This window comes from Vicugna pacos, chromosome 31, assembly GCF_048564905.1.
Source record: "Vicugna pacos chromosome 31, VicPac4, whole genome shotgun sequence".
NCBI classification, from domain to species: domain Eukaryota; kingdom Metazoa; phylum Chordata; class Mammalia; order Artiodactyla; family Camelidae; genus Vicugna; species Vicugna pacos.
Window position 1 is genome coordinate 17193583 of NC_133017.1, and position 24624 is coordinate 17218206.

At 40.7% G+C, this 24624-nt stretch overlaps 1 protein-coding gene across 1 annotated transcript in view; it reads right to left on the reverse strand.

The window, feature by feature from the left end:
• Window positions 1–24624, reverse strand: part of ELP3 (elongator acetyltransferase complex subunit 3) — an 80468-nt gene that overhangs the window by 17591 nt on the left and 38253 nt on the right. Inside the window, exons 10-14 of the mRNA XM_006203196.4 lie at window positions 23028–23221; window positions 13496–13586; window positions 11217–11282; window positions 9432–9659; window positions 8433–8514 (exon numbers count right to left, since the gene is read on the reverse strand). Of these exons, the coding sequence (XP_006203258.1) occupies window positions 8433–8514; window positions 9432–9659; window positions 11217–11282; window positions 13496–13586; window positions 23028–23221 (661 nt within the window). The remainder of the gene's footprint in view (window positions 1–8432; window positions 8515–9431; window positions 9660–11216; window positions 11283–13495; window positions 13587–23027; window positions 23222–24624) is intronic.

Sequence of the window (24624 nt, forward strand, 5' to 3'; positions counted from 1 at the left end):
AACACTGAAAAGATGGAAACAACCCGTGTGTGGAAACAACCCGTGTGTGTGTGTGTGTGTGTGTGTGTGTGTGTGTGAGAGAGAGAGAGAGAGAGGCAGGGAGGGAGGGAGGGAGGGAGGGAGGGGGAGAGAGAGAGAGAGAGAGAGAGAGAGAGAGAAGAGAAGGATGAACCTTGAAGACAGTGAAATAAGCCAGACACAGAAGGACACATGTTGTATTAGAGGCTTGGGAGATGGGGAATTGGGAACTATTGCTTAATGACGACAGAGTTTCTATTTGGGGTGATGAAAATGTTTTGGAAATAGCGGTCACGGTTGCGTATCACTGTGAATATAACTAATGCCACTGAATCATACACTTAAAAACGGTTATAATGTCAAATTTTATGTTATATACAACTTACTACTTCCCCAAATTGGGGACAGGGAGACTTGAGGGTACATTTACTGTCTTCAGGTGTTTATAGGGAAGAAGGAATGTTGATCAGGGTCAGCTCTCCCTAGGGAAAGCATGTACCCACAGCCCAGAGATGGTCTTCTATACTCCAAAACCTAGCAGGAAGGTATAAATGGCCAATATCATAGACCTAAAGCATCAAACATTTAGATAGGCTTGAAGGGAAAATAGAAGAATGTCCTCATGGGAGAGATGGCAGACAAAAGGTCAGATGCAGGTGCTTCCTGCGGCACCGGCCACGCTCTGCTTAGGACAGGTTAGGTGTAACTGTGCTGCCATGATGGAAATACATTTCAGGAATGTATGAAAACCTTGATATCAGGACCAGGACAGGAACCCTTGACTCTAGGTATGCCCAAAGCGAGTCCATCCTGGGCAAAGGCTAAGTTCCCTGCAGAAAGGGACCAGGTGCCTGCTAATCACAGGTTAATGAAAATGTATTCTGCTACTTAGTATCCAAAGACGGCCATTGCCAGATCTTCTCCCTCTGAGAAGTGGGATTTTTTTCCTTTCCCTGTAAATCTGGGCTGACCTCCTTAACCAAGAGATTGGGGCAGAAGTCACACCATGGTAGGCAGTCTCGAAAATAACCCCCAAACTTTACCGTCTACTAGTATTCATGGTCAGGTGTAAACCCTTTCTTTCCCTTCAAGGTGGGTTGACTCGGTTCTCTTCTGAGAGCAGGTTATGAAGACTGCGGCTTCCATCTCACACGGGCTCTGTCTCTGTGGTCACTCCGCTGGGGGAAGCAGGTGCCCTGTGACGAGCAGCCCTACAGGGAGGGACTGTGGCCCTGAGACCAACGGCCCGTGAGGCACTGAAGCCTGCCAGAAACCACACAGTGAACTTGGAAGTGGACCCTTCAACTCCAAATGAATCCTGAAGTGATTACAGCCCTGGCTGACACCTTAACTGCAGCTTTATGAGATGCTCGGAGCCAGAGGCACCCGCTGGTCATTTCTAGATCCCTGATGTCTAGACACTGTGAGATAGCTGCTTGTTATTTTCAGCCACTAAGTTGTGTGATTTTTTTATTAAACAGCAGTAAATAATGAATATAAGGTGTTCTGTGACTTCTCAGCCTAGGCACTCACCTCCTGCATCCCAGAGGCCAGCCCTCATGCTAGAAGCACAAGTCACGTGGAGAAGGACCAACGTGCCCATGCTGACAGTCTCAGCCGAGCACCCATTACGAGCTAGAAGACAGACTCCAGACAAGCCACCCCAGCTGGCTGCCAGCCATTCATGCCACTCCAGCCAAGGCCCTAGACATCTTGGGACAGAGATGAGCCATCTTCTCCATGTCTTGCTGTATTTCTGACCCACAGAATCACTAAGCAGATAAATGGGTTGTTTTGAGCCACTCAATTTTGGAGTGGTGTGTTACACCACAATAAATAACCCAACAACCACTAATTAGTAGGCTCCACAGTAAGAGGTCAGGCCATGCAGGGTGCAGGTCTGGGGCTTCAGGCCTGTTTACCACGCACCAGTGATTCCTTCATGAATGACGGATGAACTGAACAACTGGTGACTTTGGGAGGCAGAGAATGAGGTGCATAAGGAAACATTATCCCATTGCCATGATCTAAAACCCCAAGTCCACCACTTAATGTCCTGGAAATGTGAGCCATTGGTTAGAAACAACAGGTTAAGCCAGGGTGATCAAAGAAATTCCCTGTGTATGTCCTGTTGGAATTACGAACGCCCAAACTAAAATGGCTCGCTAATATCAGTATCTTGTTTGTTGCTAAAAAAGGCAGCATCAGTGTATCCCAGCATTATTTAGCCATCTGCTCACCCCAAGAGGAAGAACCTGCCAAATCCCTGTCTCTAACAGGCCTAAAACAGAACAGCCTTATCAAACTGAATGAGTTATAGCAATGTCACATACTTAGAGAAAAGAACAGTACTAATCACATGAACATTGCATGGATAAGGAGTTAACACTGCAACAAACTGTAGGAGACTTAGTGGCAGGCAGCAGATGGCTAGACCACTATGGAAAAGGCGTCCTTCCCCAGAAAAAAGCCTGTGAAGTGTGTAACTTTACAAAGCTCCCAGACCGCTCAGGAAGACCCCTCAGGAAGATCATTAGGAACCACACAATGTAACACTATTCCTCTACCCGAGCAGAAGCGTACAACCATCATTCCCAGTGTCCACAAACGAAGAGGAACAAGAATGGGGAGAAAAAGTCCACACGTGTAGGTGTGACAGCACTGGTGACGCCGTCCTCCAAGACATTTCAGACACAAGAAGACCTGACAGCATACGGACCTGGGAAGGGCAATGGCACTCGCCAAATCCTGGTTCTCAGGTGCCAGCAAGCCACTGCCTACTGGTATCCCCAGCTTCTGCCCAGGAAACGTCACCAAAAATCCAGTTTTCCATCAGATCCAAACAGCGGGAACTCACTAGTGGCCTATTCAGGAATACTGGAGAAACATGCATGAATTAACATAGTCATGTGATGCCAAGTGAGGGATGGGGCTAATGCACTAATATGCAGTGTACTGTATCCTGGTGCCGGATTCATCTACAAATGAATACACTGAAGTTGGGGAATAAAGAGTCCTGGGGCGAGCTGTGCAATAATGCTTTCACAGTCCAGCTGCAGTACAGACACCACGGAGCAAACATTCAGCTAATTTGTTATTAAGCCAAACAGTATTCTGTGTCATCAATGCTAGTCTCATTAACAATGATGCTGAAATTAATAAAGTGCTTATAGTAAAGCAGTATTTTAGGTTGTACCTCGTTTCTGAAAAAAAAAAAAATTCACCAGCACAACACAATCCCACTGGAACATGCTTCAAAAAAGGTATGATTACTGTTACGTCATAGAACAGAATATCAAAATGAAAGAAACAGAGGACTATCCAGAGCCCTAACAATGTGCATTTAATTAAGGGATAGGGGATAATTGATGGAAAGATAAATTATGTAAAGGGATGAAACAAACTATAAAAGAGCAAACAAGTTCTCCCCTTCCGCTCCGAGAAGTCCTGTATTAACATACGCGGCACAGACTGGTTTGCATTCGGCAGTCTTCCTGTGTCCATTAGCAAACAGGTGAGGCAAACGAGGAAAAGCCTTTCTAGGCATTTCGGTAAGGATTATGAGTCCATTACCAGACAGATCTAGTTACAAATGTACCCTTTTTTCCAACTAGATTATAATACAAAGAATAGAACTCCCTTTACCTCAAACGCAGAGACACGTGTTGCAGCCTAGAACAGAGTTTCTGGGGTTCAGTAAGGAAATCTCAGCCATTTGTGGTCAATGAAACAACTGTTACTTTCTGCCCACGTATCACTTCATTAATCTGGGCTTCTGGGGCACCCCTTAGTTTCAGCCCCAGGAAGCCGTACTGGACCACGTAAGTCCCAGGCACACTGACTTTTTTCAGTAGTAGTAGGGACTGTGGGTGTGGCTGTGGGATCCCACAACTCCAAGCACGACGATTTAGAGTGACCTCGTCCCCACAGTGGCTCGTCTGCCCATCCTGTATTTCAGCTCTTTCCCCCTCCCCTCTTCTTTGCCTTTTTAAGAGGCTTAAACAAAATGGCTATCAGTCTGTGACTTTAGCGGTTTCTGTCATCAAACACTCGGACATTTTCCTCATTTCTCATCATCATTGTGTAATCTGTCAGCCTGGCACAATCCTTGGCCAATGGCCATGTTAATTTTCTACTTGAAAGAACACAAATAGGATGCTGCTTATGACGAAGGTAGTAGGGGAGCGTGGGGAATAGCTGTTTGTCTTGATGCATAGCAATTAGCTTGGCAAACAAGCAGTAAGATGATTGGATCTGATGCCTAGCCAAAATCGCCTAAAGGAAAAAAAAATCATTTTGTTGGAGGTATTAAGTGGCTTTTTAAACAGTGGCTATTGACAGTTCTATTTGCCCTTTTGGAAATGGTACGGGCAGTGTGACATCAGAGATCTCCAGTTTCCATGGTGATTATTAGTGATGGCATTTCAAACGTTGTGGTTAGGTTCTACAGTATAATCTTTCCACATTACACCAGAAGAGAGGAAAGAGAAGAAAACTGCTCCATCTTAACATTTTTAAAGAATGCTGATCATCCAAGTAGATAAATATCATGGCTTTCAAGTAGATATGATCTGTTAATCTTAAACAAATGTATGTTGATAGAAGCGACATGAATAAGTTGGTGAAAGATACTAAAACACTTGGCCTTAACAGGGATTAATTAATTGCTTAAATATTTAGCAGAAATTAATGGCTATTTCCTTCCTACACATTACTTTATAGGCTGGTTGTTCTCATACTACTGATTTACCTATTTTTATATGTAGAAAAAGATTGTTTTCTTACTCTGAAGCAATTAATGCTGAGTTGAGAAACAGTCTTAAGTAGGAGGAAACACTTGTCTCCTTCTGCAGTTAAGGACAACGTGCGGGTGAAAACTGGTGAGCTGTTCTGGCCCAGCGTGAACATCCCTCAAAGACAGGGCAGCTCTTCCTCTGCCTGCCCGACCCCAGCCCTGCTCCCCTGCACACAGGAGAGACTCCATACACTTGGTTATTCTGATGTTGGTGAAGCGAGACATTTCTTTTTTGCGTTGTTTAATTTTCACATTTAGAGTTGATGGTTAACTGTTAAACAAAGTCTACTTACTAAGACGATTTTATATACTTAAAAAACCAGAATGGATTAACTTACAAGTCATTCTGAGAAAGTGCTTCATTTGACTGATAAACGGGTTCTCAATTTTCTCATGTAGCTATAAAGTTAATCCTTTAAGAAAGTTAAGTCAGCTATAAAATATACAGTATGTACCTTTAATAAACAAAATATATTGAGATATCAGATCAAAAACAATTTGTTTTTTAATAGGGAAAAATAGAATACATGGAGTCTTTCTGACTAGTGATTCAAATCAGATCTACTGTGCAGTTAACAACATTGCCTAGAGGCAGAATCAAAGATTATAAATCCAAGCAACAGAAAATCTGCTAGCAAGATGAAGGGAAGTCATAATGAATCAGAATGTAATTTTAAAAGAAAACTATATAAATGCATTACTCTTACAGTCACAGTAGCCGGAATGATAAATGATCTGTCTCTCCCTTACTCAAGCTGCTAGTTATGCCCAGATAGAGTATCTAGGCCACCACTGTGTGTGAGTTACACAAAAGCCTATGGCTCAAAACATGGATGGATTTACAAATCAAGGACAAGGTCAGAAAAAAAAAGTAGGACACTCAGGGCACAAAGTATCACTAGTTGGGGCTGAAGTTAGTACACATCCACAAATCACGGATAGGATTAGCTACCTAGGAAACGTGCTTATTTCTATCACCAAATACCAATCTACAATGAGACTGAGATCAACTACTAATGAAATTAAAGGGTCTCCTAACACGGTTTCAGAAAAGAACCTACTTAAAATGCAATCTGTGAAACGCAACTGGTCTTGTTGCGAGCTAAAAGAAACGAAGATACTAAGGGGCAGAATTCTAGACTTAGAACTGTAAAAGATAACCTAACCCACTTATTTTCAGTACAGACATAAAGGTCCCAGGAGAGCAAGCAAAATTATTCGAGACCACAAGGAGAGCGGCTGTCAATGCAGGAACAGAACCCTGACACCCCAACCCTCCGACACGCCACCCAGTATGTCTTCTGTACCCCATCTACGGACATGCTTCGAAAAAATGCAACACGCAAACACCAGCACCACCACAAAGAGATGGTCATTCTAAGGGTCAACTTAAGGAGAATAACGTTTGACTTTTTACAGAAACCAAGTAAAACACACACACACGGCATGGTATTCAAATCAGAGAGACCAAAGTTAAAAATAAACAAATATGAATGGGCAAAAACAACAACAAAACACATTACGATACAAAAACATTTTAAATCTGCTCTCCTTGAAGTTCTGAATAATGGACACCTCTGAATAGAACAGTAATATATTACTGAATTAGAGAAATAAAATGCATCGCATCTGAGCAAATGTGTCTCTTAGTGTTTTCATTTGAAGTCAGAGTCAAGGCCCTAGCTGGATTCCCCAGTGGAGAGCACTGGTGGGGGCTTACTGACCAGAGAGACAGGAAGCAACGCTTCCTTCCTCCCACAGAACTCACTTGAGTTCCACGAAGGCACTCCAGGGCTGCTCCTGCAGGAACCCACTGGCCAAAAGAAACCCTGCACAGAAACCCAGGAGTCCTACTGTGACAGCGAATAAGGAGAAAGGCCCTTCCCTGTTATTTTTAGCAAGCCTCTTCTTGTTATTTAAAAATTTCTACAAGCTGATGATCTGAAATTGAGCTACTATTTGGATTATAATAAACAGCTAGAAAGAGGACAGCTGCCGATTTCCACTAAGAAAGACACTGCTCGATAAAGCAGGAACAGAGGCTTTTTTCGGGTGACTGAATGTGACCTCAGGCAAGTCAGAGGCCCTCTCCGCATGTAACATTTCTAAAAAGAGATAGATATCCTGAAGGCAAATTAAATAATGTGGAGAGGTGTTAGCTCTTCAGTTTTAAAACTGATCTGGTTCCCACAGATACCAGGAAAATCACATGAGTGTATATCATACTTCGGGAGCGCAGGCACTGCCAGGGTCCCAGAGAACGTTCTTACCTTAATGACCTGGAAGAGAACACCGCATTTGGAAGAGAATACTAAAACCTTGTTACTCCAAGTAAGAGCTGAAGACAGGCAGCACAGGTGTCGCTGGGAGTTAGAAATCTGGGCTTTCAGGTCCCACCCCAGACCTAGTGGGTCAGAATCTGCATTTTAACAACATCTCCAGGTGATTCCCGAGCACGGGAAAGCTTGGGAAGTACTGTACTAAAAAAACACTGATCAAAGAGGCCACTGAAATTTCAGGGGATCCACAGCTGCACGTGAACAATGAGTTCCAAGTCCATCTGGCCCTTTCCTGAAAGGCTGTTTAATCACAGATTAAACAATTGAGGAGTAAACATTTTTTTATTACAAATATCGGTACCAGTCAGGTGAGCCTTAGTCCCTACTTCTTTAGTGCTATTAGAGAGCCCAGAAGAATATATAGAGCTAGCCATGTTAAGAAATGCTTTAGGAATCTGCCTGGGTAATAACGCCAAAAACCACAGCCAGACTAAATCATCGATTAAGCGAGCCTGGATCATCACATTTTCCTAACTGTAACCATTAAACCCTGGGCAAGAGGATTGATTTACTGATTGGCAACAACTTACTGATTTTTTTTTTCAAGTCTCATTTCGGCTCTCATTTAAGAATGCAGTAGTCTAAAGAGAAGCCAAATGCTGGAGGGAAAATAACCTAACTTTTGATCATGGCTCTCACCATGTTAGCTTCTCATTGGGAATAGCGATTTTTGTAAGGACACTAAAGAGCAGGAGCGAAAGGGTGCACACGAGTTATTTCTTGCTCCACTCACACGGGACTTCCCCTTTCATGCCCACCTGCCGTTTATCTGATGTCGTAGGTTAGGTAGGGGAAAGCTACCAAACAGGGGAAAGCTGTTCCCCCGAAGCAGTCATTGAAAATAATTTTTAAGGAGTGAGGAATTCTGCCTTTAAATATATTGTACTGGCAACTAGGTTCTGCTTTAATTTTCTGAACAACAACATTGATTTGTTTTTCCTGGATCCATGTCATCAAATTTCATTCTCCCAGAAAGAGTAACCGGGCACAAAATATAAGAGACGAGTTGACCACGATGACCAGCGTGACAGACCACGAGGAAGACAGGATAAGGATTTCTGGTCTTATTGCTCAGAGATGGAGTGAGTCTGCAAGCTCTATTCCACCCAACTGCACGTGGGAATTTTCTTTGTGTCTGAGCACAAGTCTTTCCCTCTTTGGCTCTGCCTAAGTTTGAACATAATAATCATAAACAGGGGCAAGAGAGATCTGAGGTACTTTTAACTGTGGTATCAAGCTGAAAATGTGAATGAATCAGCAACTTTGCCCTCCCTCGTTACCTGATATAACAGCTATTTTCCCAGATCCGTGTTCTTCTCTAGCTATTCTTTCTGCTTCCTCCATCAGCAGCATGCCAAACCCCTACGAGGAGCAATGAAGGGAGTTAGAGAATTAAGAAGGAAAGAAGTCGTTAAAAGGGGTCGAGAAAACAAGGCGGCTAATATTTAGTACTTGCTAAAACCTTTTAAAGTAAGAGTGAAACAAACCACTTATGAGAAGAAGGAAAGAAACCATTCAATTATTCCAAAAGCAGACTGGAGTGGACTAGGAATAATGTGCAACAAAAGCCATCAAAAGGTGTTTTGTGGATGATGTAGCCTAGTTCCAGCGAGGGGGTAACTGCCCCTCCACTTTTGCCTCTTAAGCAAGTTCTAGGCAATCTCCAGGTGACGAAAGTCTGGGGCATCTAATCTTGTATTTATCAGTCACCCCTTCAATTTCTAAAAGGCTTTTTGAAACCAGGCAATAGTCTTAAATCACCGACTTGGGGGTGTATGCTGTATCTACCATTAGTAGTTTTAACCTAGTTTCCTGAAATTTAAAAAAGTGAGTTATTTATTCAGGTTTAGGGGGAGCGGAGCAGTGTCCCAGTCTCTATCACATAGCATGCATTTATAAAGTGTTTTAACGTTTCATAACTGCTTTCACTCGCATTATCATCTCTGATTCCAAAATTGTTGAATCATACGAAATTGCCGGTATTAGACCATTCTGACTTTCAAAAATAGCAATTTCATATGGTTCAGACTATTATTATATTCCACTTCACTGAGTCCAATTTGCCTCTCCTTCCTCCTCCCTCACACCCAAAAGGGTACAATTTAAAGAGAAAACATCTCTGAACCACTGCAATACTGATTGCTGTTTCTATACTTCCCTTTCCCCTCTCCTCTTCCTCTGTCTCCTCCTCTGCTCCCTCCCTCCCCTCATTCCTTTTCTCTTTTCCTCCTTTGGGCCATGTCTTAATTATGGTCAACTAGAAATGGAACACAGCATACCTGATGTTGAAATTTAGTGGGATCCCGACTGCTCACAGGGACGACACTTCCATACACATGCAGCTCTCGGACTATGGAGACACCCCCAACCAATTCGAAACGGAACGTTTCCTCTGAACACTTTCGTAATCTCAGGAGGCCAATTAAAATGTCTTGATCTGGGTCTTCATATGATAAGAATGTTTCCCAGCCACCATTTGCAACATAATCTCTTCTTACCAACTCAACCTGTTTAATAAAAAAACCACACAAAAACTCTTTTTAAAATTAGAGAACAAAGTTCATTTTTATAATTATATTTATTTAGACTGATAGCCACAATTAGGGATAAAGAATAAATAATCACAAATTATGTTTCTTTTTGTCTACTCTCAAATACCACCAGTTAAATGAGAGTTCATGCCTTGTTCGTGGACTATTATTAAAGGAAAACAATTTTACAATTTCATAAATATTTGAACCTCATTAACCTTCCAATTCTTAGAGATCAGCTCAGTAAATGCTTCCATGTATTTAGATCTCTGACCCTCCACGAAGAATCTCTAAGGTATAATGACACATTACATCACGTGTGTAGCTCTTAGGAGCAGCCCTGAGCCCCAGAACTGTCAGGTGCTCAATGATTCCATTTTCTAGTCCTTACCTCCTCCACTAAAACCCACTCTTGGGAGAAAAAACATATTATTACTGGTCACTTATTTCTTGATGGGATTTTAAGAAAAAGTGTCCCATAGGACCTTTAAAATAGTATGCCTAGTTATGAAATTAACATGTGAAAGAGAACCCAATCACCAGAGAGTCGCTTCTGGGGGAAGCTTGTGTGTTAGCAACCCCCATAGTGTTTGACTCTTGCTCACTGCTCCCGTGGCCCTTGCACTCGGCATAAACTTAAGCAAAACGCACACAGACAAAGCCACACGTGTGGGCGGGTCTGACAACGGGCAGGCTGCACCCACAGTGAGGGGAGAAATTCAGACTTAGATTCCTTTTTGCACTCATGTTTGCTGAGTAACTGGATTGCACAAGAATCTGGCAACATGATTAACTGTGTTTGAGGCTACTTTTTCCCTCAAAAGGTCTGAAATGTGAAAAATGTGAAATAAACAACTCATTTTGAGAACAGAAATATCTGTGTAGATATCATCTATTCTAGCCTTTCTCATATGGGCTCCCACACGAGAGCTAAACCCCACAGAAAACTTGGCAAATAGCTAACATTATGACATTACAGGAGAGAAGTTAATTCATTACAAGTAAGTTTTATGGAACCCCTGCTAATAAGGCTGCTCTATTCACTTGATTGCCAGCAACGGGCCATGGTTTAACAGCCACACAGAGATAAGCAGATCACATCCCCTGTATCTGAAGGCAGCCATTAGTCACCTCTGGCTATTTACATTTGAATTACTTGCAATTAAAAAGAATTAAAAACTAAATTCTTCATTTGCACTAGCTACCTTTCAAGTGCTTAAATGTCGCACGTGACTGGTGGCTGATATAACACTCCACAGCACAGATGACAGAACACTGCCAACACTGCAGAAGTTCTACTGGACGGTACTGATCTAGAATGAAGTTCAAACTTGGTTTTCCTAACCTGACTCTTAGTTGAGCCACCCTCATATTTGGCTTTCCTGGCTTGCTATCTTACCTCTCAGTTACTCTTTGCTCTTGGTTTACTCATTAACTTCTAGGATTTGGTCCTATTGGTAAGTAGATGTAAACTCAGGCTTGACAAACACTGATGAACAGGACCTAATCTCTCTAAAAAATGAAGACACTAACCTGGTATGGCCGTACTTTGTGGTGAATTTCTTGGATTCCAACTTCTCTGGTTCTCACATCTCGACACTGACAAAAGAAAGGAGGGAAGGAGAGGAGGGAGAGAGGGAGGCAGGAAAGAAAGGTGGGAGGGAGGGAGAGAGGGAGGTGGAGAAAGGGAGGGAGGACGAAAGAAAGGAAAAGCGGGGGGGGGGCAAATATAAAACTGGTCACTAATTCCATTTTTATTGAAACTTCTCCACCAAATCCTGGGCTCAAAATTAAGTTTGGACATAATGTATATTGGAATAAAAGATCTGAATTTAAAAATAAAGCCATTTTTAAATAAATCCGAGAATAGAGAAAAACAAAGTGAAAATACATGTAGTACAGTATTTCTTTAAAAATCAGTTTAGAATCCAAAGGAGATCAATATATAATATAATATGGAAAGTAAAGAACATGCATCCTAAAATCTACAAATGGTTTTACCCAAAGGATAGAACCGTATCTGAAAGTGCAATCCAACACTATGTTTATAAAAGAGTAAAAAGCGAATTCCTCATTTTTTAAAAACCTTCACCATTTTATTATGGCAGTTAACATTTTTAGCATCACCATATTTGTATCATTTTTAGAAATGTCAAAGACAGGGTTGCTAAGACTGCTATTTTCTGCAGAGACAGGCTTGGCAGAAGAAAGGATGGGAGAGAGGAAGGAAAGGAAGAAAGATGAAAAGAAAGAAGGAACCTAGAGTCACTTACTATACAGTCTGAACCATGGTCACAGGTTGGCTCTCCGAGTGTCCCTGGCAGGCACAAAGCTGCCTGCAGGTAACATGGATGCAGAGCTGGTCTGCATAGCCAAGCTATGTGAGGCAACGCTGGCTTCTATTCCACAACCCCGGGTGCATGCTACACAGCCTGACATTTATACTTACAAAACCCTTACAGTATTCCAGTACATGTCCTATGGTACACTCTCCCCGATAGTAAAAATTATTTCCAGGGTTCTAACATTTTCCATCAATGAGGAAAGATCATCCTAGGAAATCTGATGCTGTCACGCAAGCTGTACTACTAATAGCGTATTTAGGAAGGACTGCTATATATGGATAGGGTTCCAAGAGAAAAATAAGAGCTCATCATTTAGTTCTCTAAAACAAAGCTATTTCCATGCGCCAGGAAAAAGCCCAAAATAATGCTTTACTGATGTGGATTTCATGAACTCAAACAAAAATTGTACAGAAAACAAGGATCACAAATCTCTGTAATTTTGAATCTATTACATTTATATATATATTTAATCCACAGCAGTTCTACACAGCAGCGTGCATGTGGAACACACTACACTTACAAGCCCTTAATGAACACACGCGAGCTTTTTTCTTTTTTTGGAGGGCGGGGAGTGTTTTCTAAGGCAGAAATTGGTGTGTGCTTGTTTTCTAGCGAAGACACTGCCTATGTGAACTAGATGTCTTTTGGGTTTGACTGACCCAGTTGTTAGACTCAACCCCAGTTTACTTTATGAGATGCTATCAAGGCTTATGAAGGGTACCAGGTTGAAGATGGTGGCTGGGCTGATCCCACCCGTGGCTCCATCCCAGACCTAGTGGATCAGAACCTCTGAAGGCAGAGGCCAGGAGTAAATGCTCAGGCCCACGCACCCTTCTGGCCTTTCTTCTTCAGCAGCTCTAAGAAGTAGTTTCCAGGGCACTGAGTTTCAAATCTTATCGTGATTTCATAATCATCTACAGAGACTGTTAAACTGCAGACTCCCGGGCTCTTTGTACTTGCAGGCAAAGCAGAAAGGAGGTGCTTGGTAAATGTTTGTGAAATAAGTAAGTGAATGAATAGACATGGGGGTGGAGGGGGCATCCGAGACTGGTCTTTCTGGGCAGTAACTATGTTTGGTAATTATTTCATGCCTGTAATCTTTGTTTCTTCGAATGTCATATTCTTCCTATAGCCACTAGTCAAGAATCGAATAGCCAAGAATATTTCAAAAGGAAAAATGTCTTTTAAAAAGGAGTTGAAACATAGTTGGCAATTTGAGTAGGCAGGAAAAAACCACCATTAAGTCAACAAACCTACATTCTTTCAGAAGAAAGCAGAAGGGGTATGGGGATAGAGGCAGACTTTGCTTTTGCAACCACTCTCTTCGACTTCAACACGCTATACAGTAAGAACGGCTTCAATGTACGAAAGCTCTTTGACCAAACCCATAAGTGTGTAATGCGATAGTGTCAAAGGTTTTCGTGTGTCACATTACTTTGATCTCAACAGTTATCGTCAAACTCTTACCTGTATTCCAAGGTCTTTCATTCTTGCAAATGCCAGCTCTCTCAAATTACCATGCTCGACTCCTGAGCTGACTAAGGGCATTGGAATATCTCTGTAGGAGAAAAACATCAGCTGTTGCAAAATATAAATCATTTTCTACAGGAGGAAGACGGGATATTAAAAAAAGCGGGGGAGGGGAAGAACAAAACCCAAAAAACCCCTGCCCTCAAATCTACAAAACAGACTAGGAAAACAGAGGCTGAGTATTCTAACCAGGAAGCAAGGTTCACAGCTTTTCTACCCATTTTCCCATCTATGAAATTATGATTTTCACCCACTACTCAGGGTTCTTCTGATGAAAATCAATTTATAAGATTATAAAGTACAAAACAAATGTCCAATAACCATTAGTAAAGATTTCTGGTGGAAGAGACATCTGTACTCAACAAAACAAGAAATAAAACTTTCTTTAAAAAAACAAAATCTGATTTGTTTAAAGAAGAGAAATAAAAATTATTATTAATGCACTGATTTACAGCTTACAAACACTTTCCCATACGGTTGCTGAATGACAGATAACCATGAATCAAAAGCCTGGCTTAGATGACAACTGGTCTCAAAAGAATAATTTTTTCCTCCTATTTCCTAAAAATCTAAATTAGAAGTGACTCTGCATTAGAAGGTTAAGAGTTTGCCTACAGATGAGAATACATAAAACTCATTTCTGGGCATTAATATGGTGTAAAGTGCCACGTATTAAGGAAACTTCAATCAAAAGTTGAAGTTATGAGTTTCATTTTAGTAGCCTTCAACACCACTTCTAGACAAAAATAATATCTAAAGACAAAGCAGTTTAAAAAAAAATCTGAGGGGGAGGGTATAGATCAGCGGTAGACATGCACAAGGTCCTGGGTTCAATCCCTAGCACCTCCATTAAAATAAATAAATCAATAAAACCTCTAATTACCCCCCCGCAAAAAACCACCAATAAAATAAAGAATTCCACTTAAACCCCCCCAAAACTAAAAACAACCAAACAAAACATCTGAAGTAAGAGAATGCTCAGCATCTCCTATTGAGGGACAAGTCCCCAGTTTGTTTTGTCTAATATTTGGTTGATTAGAGACTTGAAGAATACGCTGATTATCTTTTCTTCTCACTTTTGCTTTTGAATCAATTTGAGTCTTTTCTTTCTCTTTTCCCTTATCCTTCCAAATGTTAACACAATTAGCTAATTCACTCAACTGACTCTAGTAAGATATTTCTCGATCACTCAAAAGTATCAAAAGCCAATCAATTAGCATGAAAAGCTATCACAATACACGATTAGGTTTTGGAAGCTACTGTAAAGCAATGATAAGCGAAAATTCTTTAAGACAGCGACGTGCCAGGAAGTTCATAGTGAGACTGACATAAGAAAAAACATTTCAGAGCAATTAGTTAATATATAGTTTACTTCTAATTTTCAGTGAAATAAACTTTCTATCTTTGGAACTATAATTTCTTAAAAGCAAATATATTTTAAGTTAGTAATCAGATGAAGCTGAAAGGCGAGTAAAGTGAAAAGTACAATTTTAGCAAGGAATGTGCAGACAACTGTTTTAAATATCTTACTATTTCATATTATATAAACCAAGGTTAGTCTTCCAAATGCCCCTTTTCACCCTGAAATATTTTATAAATTACAAATATGTGTAGTTTCACTATAAAGTAAAGCTTAAGACACTGTTATATATGATATGAAATTGATCTGATACAACCAATGGCAACCACTATTAGTGCCCGTTACGTGATGGATACCTCTGATTCTTGTTATCCATGGCAGTGACGTTCTAAACGTGCCATGAACACTGACTTAGCAAACACTGAAGCATGGCTCCTGGGGAAAATGCAGGCTTAGGTTCCTGTAAGCCTTCAGTCTATTTTCTTCAACTGATCAACACATAACCTGCTTTACGTGTGTTTTTGTTTAAAGACACTTTATTTGAAACAGAATCGATTCATCAACATTGTCCTTGTTGCCAACAGCACTACAATTCATACCGCAGTGAAGCTTACCTAACACATTTATTTTCTTCATAAGACACATCACAGCTTAGGAACATTACATAGACAGCACCTCCACACTATGCTTGGGGACCATTTTAAACAGCAAAATCAACAAAAAGCACAAAAATGTGAAAAATGTAGACCATGAAAGGATACTTGTTACAGTATGAGAGGTGAAACGGGTACACAGCGTCATCAACATCCTGTGCCTCACGGACCCTCCAGCACCAGGCTAGCATCCACCAGTCACCTCCCCCACAGTGTTGTCAGTGGTGACTATCTGTTTCTGTCATCCCTTCTGCATTTATTAGTTGAGCTTGTATTTTAAGGAATAACGTTGCATTTTCCTCCATTTATTTATGAACGCATAGATTTCTATTTTATTCAATGAGTTGTAATCTGATATTAACATTATTTATTTTGTTGCTTAAGCAAGATTTGCCCTGTGGGCATGCATTTCGGCTGGTTTCTGGGTCCTTTTGACCTGTCCCCATCATTCTTTGACTATTTCCTTACTTTCTAGAATAACAAGATGTTTCAGGTTTACCTTATATGTTGGCTTCCCCAGCCCTAGAATTAGCCATTTCGCCACGCAGCCCTGATTCCTTCCAGTGGAGAGTATTTAAAAACCAAGATCTGGGCATTCACTGTGCTCATTACTACTGTGGTATCATAGCCCCTACCCCCGTCTCAGTGTACACAACTAATAAATTTATGTATCTATATACAAATATATTCATATATACACACACATAAACATATAACTATTTGTATATGCAAATTTATAAAGCTGTGAAATCATGCTGATAATTACAACTGCAATCCAGTATATCAGTGTTCTTTTCAGCTTTCTGCCCTTCAACTATTGCAAACCCCTTCAGACAACGAGAAATCTGCTCACAAATGTCCTTAAATTTATGTCTGTCACTGCAAAAATGCAACATGGCTCTGGCAGTGAAATGCCTGGAGTATACCAGATGGGAGTTTTTCCTCACTGCGGAATAGGAATGTGGCAATCTCCACTTTCAGTGATGAAGTTTTTTCACCGAAAACGACGGGAGAGAGTTCTACACATGCAGATCATCTCCTGTTGCAAAGCAGTATATTAAACAGACTGGAATATATACAAGTAAACAGACATTGTTATAGTCTCCCAGGAGTTCAAAACCCAGGTAAGACTACTGACCACCTGAACTTGCTACAGCCATCTGGGCAAGAGTTAAAATTATTTTTAGGTTTTCCAATTTGTTCCAATCTAGTTTCATTTTCTTGGCTTAAAGAGATAATACATTCAAGAATATTCTCTTTTCTATTTCAACAGGTAACATTTCAAGCTTAGAGGCACTAATATTTGCAATTTGCTCATCAAAAAACTTTCAAAGTGATGTCTAGAGCTTTTCAGGTTTGAAGTTTCTCACACTTCAGAAGCACGTTTTGGTTGCAAATTGGTATTCTATTCTAATACTTCACAGTGATTTAAAAATCATATCAAGGCAGACAGCTGCCAAATAGCCTGTGGGCAGCAGCAGTTTAATGTGGCTCCATCATGTGTCTGGACAGAATTTTACGTTTAATCACTGACTGCACCCTTCAGGGCTGCAATAGAGAATCATCTGTTGAGATGCTATTTCATAAAAACACCCAGTAAAACGTTACTGACTCAACTGTCAGGAAATGTAAAGTGTAAATTAGTTAAGAAAAAAAAAGGGGGGTGAAGTGGGAAAAATGGCCAATTAAAAAACAGCAGGTAATCTAATAGTAAATTATAGTTGTTTTTTTAAAAGTGTAAAACGTTGCGTTTTTCGCTTGAAATATCTTCTCTCCTGCTTTCCTTCCTCTGTTCCTCCCTTCTGATAGCTGTTTAAAAAATAATTTCTAAAATCTTCTCCATGTGTAAGTTTAGCGTCACTAATCAACACTAAGCAAACTGCCTATAATCAGAAGCTGTCACTAGATGAACACACGTAGAAATAGCCAGATGTTCTAAAGGCATAGAACACAAAGTCACATATGATTTTCCTTTACTATGATTTAAAAAAAAAACTGTAATAATTAAAATCACCTGGCTTTAACACCATGGGAGGAGGCTTTTCCCTTTGCCAATGGTTTCTTTCTACCAAGACATAACCAACTGCTTCCAAACTAACAGAGTGAGGTGCTTACCTGCACTCTTAGACCACTAACACTTTTCTACATTTTCAGAATTGTTTCGAAAGGTTAAAACCCAAGTTAGGAGAAACACAGCAGAGTCAAACCCCGGTGATTCTCTTTTCCCGAATCAGGTTTCTCAGCCACTTAACACTCTCTAAACACTCAGCCTTCCCTTGCACACACTTGTGTATAATGCTTGAGTTCCCCATTAACACTTAGCACTACCACCTGGCTCTCAATGCAAACTTCTTTCCAGTAGTCAAGATACACCAAATTCTAGCAATCTCTGAACGTGACGTTAAAAACAGTAAATGGAATATACAGTTCTTAAGTAGACATATGAAGCTGTTTTACCAGAGCACAGCCAGCAAATTGTTATTAAGTGTTAAGTGTACTATGTGAACAGGGACACGGCTTTATTGGTTTCCTAGTCTCTAAATCTGTCCAGGAAAGAGTAGATCAATTCAAAGGCCTCTGAAAGGCAAAGTAAAATTTATAAAGTTTTTTTTTTTGAGCTATCTCAATAAAAGCACCATCTATCTCCTTTATGATCCAAATTCCATGACTGGCAAATTGTATATGAACAGACAACTGATGTAAGACACAAATAATCAGCTACTTGGACGTTAATCCTCACTAATAACTAGGGAAATGCAAATAATACTTCTAGGTAAATGAAATTTAAAAAATAATCATCCAATTCTATAGAGGTTGTGATAAAACCGATGACTACATAATTACTCTAAACTGATATAATCCTTTTGGAAAACCATATCAATATACACAGCAAAACTACAACACTCATTTACACTCCCTTTGTTCCAGAAAGTATATTGACAACAACAACAACAACAATGATGCTTAAATCCTTTATCCTAGATTATACTGCTCTTAACAGATTATTTCCACAGAAGTAAAGAGTTCTAGGCACATGGATTTTAGTTGTCGCGAGGCCAGGATAATGATTTTTTTTTTTACAAAGCGAAGAAACTTGGAAGCAACATAAATGTCTAATATTAAGGAACAGTTTACTGAAAAAGAAAAATTTAAATTCTAGACTACATGCTGCCATTAACATTGTAACTAGGAAGATTTTTAAGTCCTTGACAAGAAATGGGATGCAAAAATGCAGAAAGAATTATTTGCCAGTGGATAAAATATGAAGCATCCCAATTATACAAGGAAAGTTTTGGAAAAACAATGTAAGCCTATTATTAATACACATACTGAAAGTGAATTTTAAAGTAACTTTATAGAGAAAGTATCATTTTCTTCATGTAAGTATAGCTATATGGCTGGAAAAAATAAATGTATGACTGGAAATTAAAAAGAAAATATAAGTTCTTGGTAATTAGTACTATGCTACAAACTTTGTTGGAAAAAAGTATAAAATCACATGATCAAAAGGCAAAGTACTGGGGTCAATGAACAGTGGTCCACAACAGAAACACATCACACCCTGCACCTCAGCACCACAAAAGCCAAGTCTAGAATTTCAGTGATTATTGATAACAAAAAGGAAGTCAATATAAAGTAATGAATCATTTTATGCAGTATATACAGAGAAAATTATGTAAATAAAATGTGCAAAAAGCAAACCACAAAATACAACAGATTTGATTGAATTCCTATGCAGGTAGCCACAGTAACAGTTTGGTAATATTCAAGGTAAAACATAAAGTAACATAATACATTTAAGGAATTCTGCCCATGCTTACAGAAAAACAAATGCTTTATTGCCATCAGTCCACAGTAAGCTACATAAAAAAATGGAATTCTAATGGAAACTTGTATAATACCATAGCTATATTAAAAACATATAAAACATAATAATAAAATGAAAAACATTATAAAGGTTTTCTCTTTATATTAAAAAACCTAGAAAGAAATAATTACCGTCAAAGTTAAGTAAATTATCAGTCCCGAAGCATGAAAATCTGACATGACAGCTAGACTCCAGGACTCTCTCCACCAAAGGCAGGCACTGTGTTAGTCATGACTTTCTTCAAACAAACTGCCCTCAGACTCACCGAGGACATTACTAATTCCACATTTTAAAAGAGATTTTACCTCTTGTTTTATAGTATTCTATTAAGCTTTAATTCACCCACACACTGGTAAAGTAATAGGGTGTCAGTTCAAAATCTTAAGCCTACATGCACCTGTACCACCTGCCCCGCATAAACCCTGCAAGTGATGTATTGATAAAGAAATAAAATCGACAGTGTGCCGCCTGGGATCAGAGCTCGGGGACTCTTCTCCTGGCCCACTGTCCAGAGAGCTGGAGTGGGGTCAGGACAGGAGAACTGAGAACAGGGAAGTTTCTTTAACCAGTCCCATGTTGGTTGCCCATAACATCCTGCTTTCTCCTCATACAACCTTTCGGTTGTATAATATACATGTTCTTAATTCTTCCTGTCATGACTCCTCTAAACTTTTCCTACAAAGATTATGTTTGCTGCCCCCGTTTTCTCCAAGCCCTTATTTTCTCAGCTGGTGGTGAGCCAGGATGACGTCCCCTAGTGATATTTCCTCAAGTCTATAAAGTTAAGCTGTTAATGTTATAGTAGTGTCTTTGTTGCTTTTGACTCACTGGTTACAGCAGTAAGAAATTTAAAGCTAAAAATCAACGGGGAGAATGCAAATTTGTCATCTGATTGCTCACGTAATCTATGCCTTCTTAACACTTGGAAAGAAAACTCTACGGTCCGTGGCTGTGAAATTTCTATCTGCTCTGTGGTATCTGCTGCCAGGTTCTACTGCTGAGATTTTAAATCTTCACTGTTCTCTGGATGCCCAAGTTAAATGCAAATGAACTTTTTCTTTTGTTTCATTAATACCACTTATTACATCTTTGTTTTCTGTTGTATTAATCTAATTTTTTGGAAACAACCTCAAAGTTACAGAAAAATTCTCGAGTGTGGTAAGAGTAACAATATACCTGAACTACTTGAAAGTAAACTGGGAACAAGATGTCCCAACATCCCCAGAATACGCTAAGTATTTCCTACAATAAGGATATTCTCTTACATAACTACAATACAACCATCAAAATCAGGAGACTAACACTGGCACTTTACTGTTGTCTCATCCTAGACTCCATTCCAACTTCACCAGCGTCTCAGTAACGTCCTTTACAGCAAAAGGACCCAGGCAGGACTCTGTGTTGTATTTAGTTCCCTTCCTTGATCCTCATATTTTTGAAGTTATTTTTCAGAACGTTCCTCAATTTGCATTTGCTGTTTCCTCATTATTAGATTTGGATTATGGAGTTCTGGCTGAGTAACTCAGAAGTGGTGCTGAGTTTTCAGTCCACGACCAGGTGGCACACAGCTGTGACGGGTCCTATGACTGACGACATCCACTCTGACCAGCTGCCAGGCTTCTCCAGGGTCAGGCCACTCTTCTACTTTGTAATTAATTCACAGGGGGCGGGGGGGTTCTGAAACAATGAACAGTCAGTTCTCCTTGTTCTCCGGGGTTACGTTTCACAAAATTGCCGTGAACTCGGCATTAGTGGAATATTAGAATGCTTCTCCCAGGGGACATATAGGGTTAGAGCCCTGTGAGCCTTTAGCACGACATTTCCATCCACTGATCAATACATGACCTTCTTTATGTGTGTTTCTGTTGAAAATGCCTCTCTCAGTAAGTACATAGACAATTCATTAACATTGAACTTATGGCTAACAGTGCTATAGCTCATGTCTGAACAAAGATAATTTTCATGTATTTTCTCCACAGGGCACACCATAGCCTTCATGCACTTAGGGACACTACATGACACTTCAGTACTATGTTAGAGACCATTTCAAACAGCGAAGTCACCAACAAGCTGCACCAAAAATGCCAAAAACGTGGCCCTTAAGCAGACTGTGAAAAGGACATGTGCACATGCACATATCAGATTAATTACTGTTTATGATACTGACAGTTATTTCTGTACCTACCGATAGGCTGAAAACCACAAGTTAACAACGATATCTCTTGTTCCGGAACACCATGGGGCACATTCCTATTTTCTCCTTTTTTGTATTCGTAATTCCCTTTCCAGATAACAGAAAACCTTAAACCTGTCTCCTTATCAGATCAGCCCCTGCAAGTAGCTGACCTCTTGTTGCTGTCCTCTTCTCCAACCCCTCAGAGACCCCTTCTCGCCCTGCTGAGCTCTGACATCTGGCGCCCTCTGTGAGGACCCCCCACCTCACACATCTGGGCCACCTCAGCCTGACCCGCACCACGTCCTCGGGCAGGAATGCCCCTGTCCCGCTCTGGGCCCTGCGGCTCCCTGCGTCACCCATGAGGACGCCTACATTGCTTGTTAGCTCCTACTGTCTTCTGGGCTCAATTGTTCCAGAAGGGTTGAAAAGAAGAGGAAGGATAACACGGACAACTTTAATAGCTGAATTTTCTATTCACTATCTCCTTAGTATTTTTAACTGTATTTTAAAAAATAGAGATCATTAAGCAATTTAGGTCCTGAGGTTGGGCCAGTAATTTTAAAAATTTAAGAAATCAATACATTGTGGCAGAAATATGGTATAAACATCCTTTGACCTTCATGTAAATCCATTATTTTATACCCTTGAAGCTCTTCCTTTAGTTGACAGTTCTGCTGTGTGTTATTAGGAACATAATCGTGTGCTCAGTGGAGCACTAGTGACAGCAGCTGATTGGACCCCGTCGGCTCCCGTCAGTCCCCATTTGGCCTTGTATTGGTAATACTGGAATGGCTTTGTCAGGATTGTAGTTAAATAGGTAACTTTATGGCTCCTAAATTTTTTCTTCAATGTAACGTTTCTAGTTAAAAAAAAAAAAAACCCCACACAACCCATGATCATAAATGAGATCTTAGTTTCTCTCTCCTAGAAAAAAAAGTTAAGATGATTTCCTTCACGCCATCAGGAATATGTCACTCTTTCTCCATGTTACATTAATATCTGTAAAGAGCGCTGGTTGCTACTCTTTTTCCCTCCAGAGCAGGGGTAACAGACACATGGCAATACTTCCTCCTCCCACACTCACTACTGTATCTGGGTAGAAGCAGATCTGAAAAAAGGAAGCCCTTAGCTAGACCTTAAGCTCCTGGAACCAATCAGCACGTGTGTCACTAGCACACCCCACCTCCCGGCTCACGATGGAGAGGTGAACGGATGGATAAGTATGGTACTGGCAACGCGGCTGGGACCTGCTGTCCTTTCATCTCCATCCTCTCTTTACAGAGAGTATTCCAGGTGTCCCATATTCAATGAAAAAAAATTTAAATCCTTCAATTTGAAATCAGACCATTCTCACTGGAAACTGTGAACAGACTAGCCGCTGATTACTTCCGGCGTGAAAGATAGCACCCTACCTCTGCACTCGGTACACGCGGGTCCACGGAGGCACAAGGGCAAGGATTCGGGCCACCAGTTCGATCAGGTCACTGGGAGAGTAGCTTTTATATCTTCCGGACTTCCACAGCTCATAGAGCCCAGTTCCACGAATCACCAGGGTAGGGTAGAGTTTCAAACCATCAGGACGAAAGGCAGGGTTCTCAAAAAACTCCTGTGAACAGAGAAAATGATGTCTCCATGAATTATGCAGCGATTACCCATGCTGAAGTCTCGATCCTGGGCCAGCATCTCTCACACACCCGGTCCTTACACTGCCTTTCCTTCCCATCAAGCGAGGGGAGGCAGACAGAATAGAGACTCCTTGTTTTAACAGCCTTCCTGCAGGGAAACACGGGTGTGCTGGGTGACCACGCCCTCGCTGACTCAGCCCCTGTCCACAGCTGTGGTCTCATCCCATGCCACCCACCTTCGCCCCTTGCTTTCCTGCCCTCAAAGGTAGTTTCCTCTGCCTGGAACTTTCATCTGTTTTCCTTCATCGAGCTAACCTTCAGGTCTCAGCTCCAACGCCAAATCTTCAGAGAGGTCTCCCTGACCTTCAGATACAAGTTGCTTCAATTAAAAAAATTGTGCTTTCTTAACATCCTCACACCGACCATTTGTCTGATGCCTGCCCGAGCCTCCGGGCTGTACCCTCCTTTAATAATGGAATACATGTAACTGTTCAAACTTTTAAAAGTTGTGTGACAGATCATCATCTGGCTTCCAAAACCTGAAATGTTTATTATATAGCCTCTGCAGAACAAGTATGTTGACCCCTGGGTATAACTATTTTGTCCCCAGGCCAACTGGTACCATTCCTAACCTGGGATACACACTGTCCATTTGTTATCTGGACACTGAGCGATACATCTAATTCATCTACTTTGACACAGTCATTTCCTGCACTGTATCATCCCAGCTGGCTGACTTATTTCTTTATTGAGGCTGTAGCAGGGACACCAGGCATTTTCCTTTCCATGATTTTGCACTGGGAATTTGCTCTTATCTTGATTTTGCTTGGTATGTGATGGAGGAATGAGGGTGGACCCGCACAGCTCCCTCTCACCCCGACTCTGGCGTCAGTATCTGCACGGCCAGCTGTACTACGGTTTATGAACCATGAAAATGCTTTTTTATCTTGTGCAACGTTATTCTTGCAGAGCTTCCCATTGTTTAACTCGCTTTTCTAAGAAATCTAACTACAGAGTTTTCGATCTCTCTCATTGATTTCTGTCATAGTCTTCAGTGCTGTAATCTTTGTGCATCATTTGCTCTTAGGGATATTCTTCTGTAATTGCGTGTAATTTCCGCTGTAACGTTTATATATTAAAGATTCATCAGGTCTTTAATCAATATTCTACAGCTATCCACAAAGAGGATGTATACAAGTCACTGTCACTAGTCTGCATCCATACTGGGACATATTTCAGTGAATTACTTCTGGTCACTTGTATGACAAATTTAGGTAGAAGACAAACAGGCTCACATACTTCTTTTGTAAGAATGATGACAGATGAAATTAGTTCTGGACTTCTGGTTAAACACGGAGAATTAAAATACATGTTTCTTTCCTTT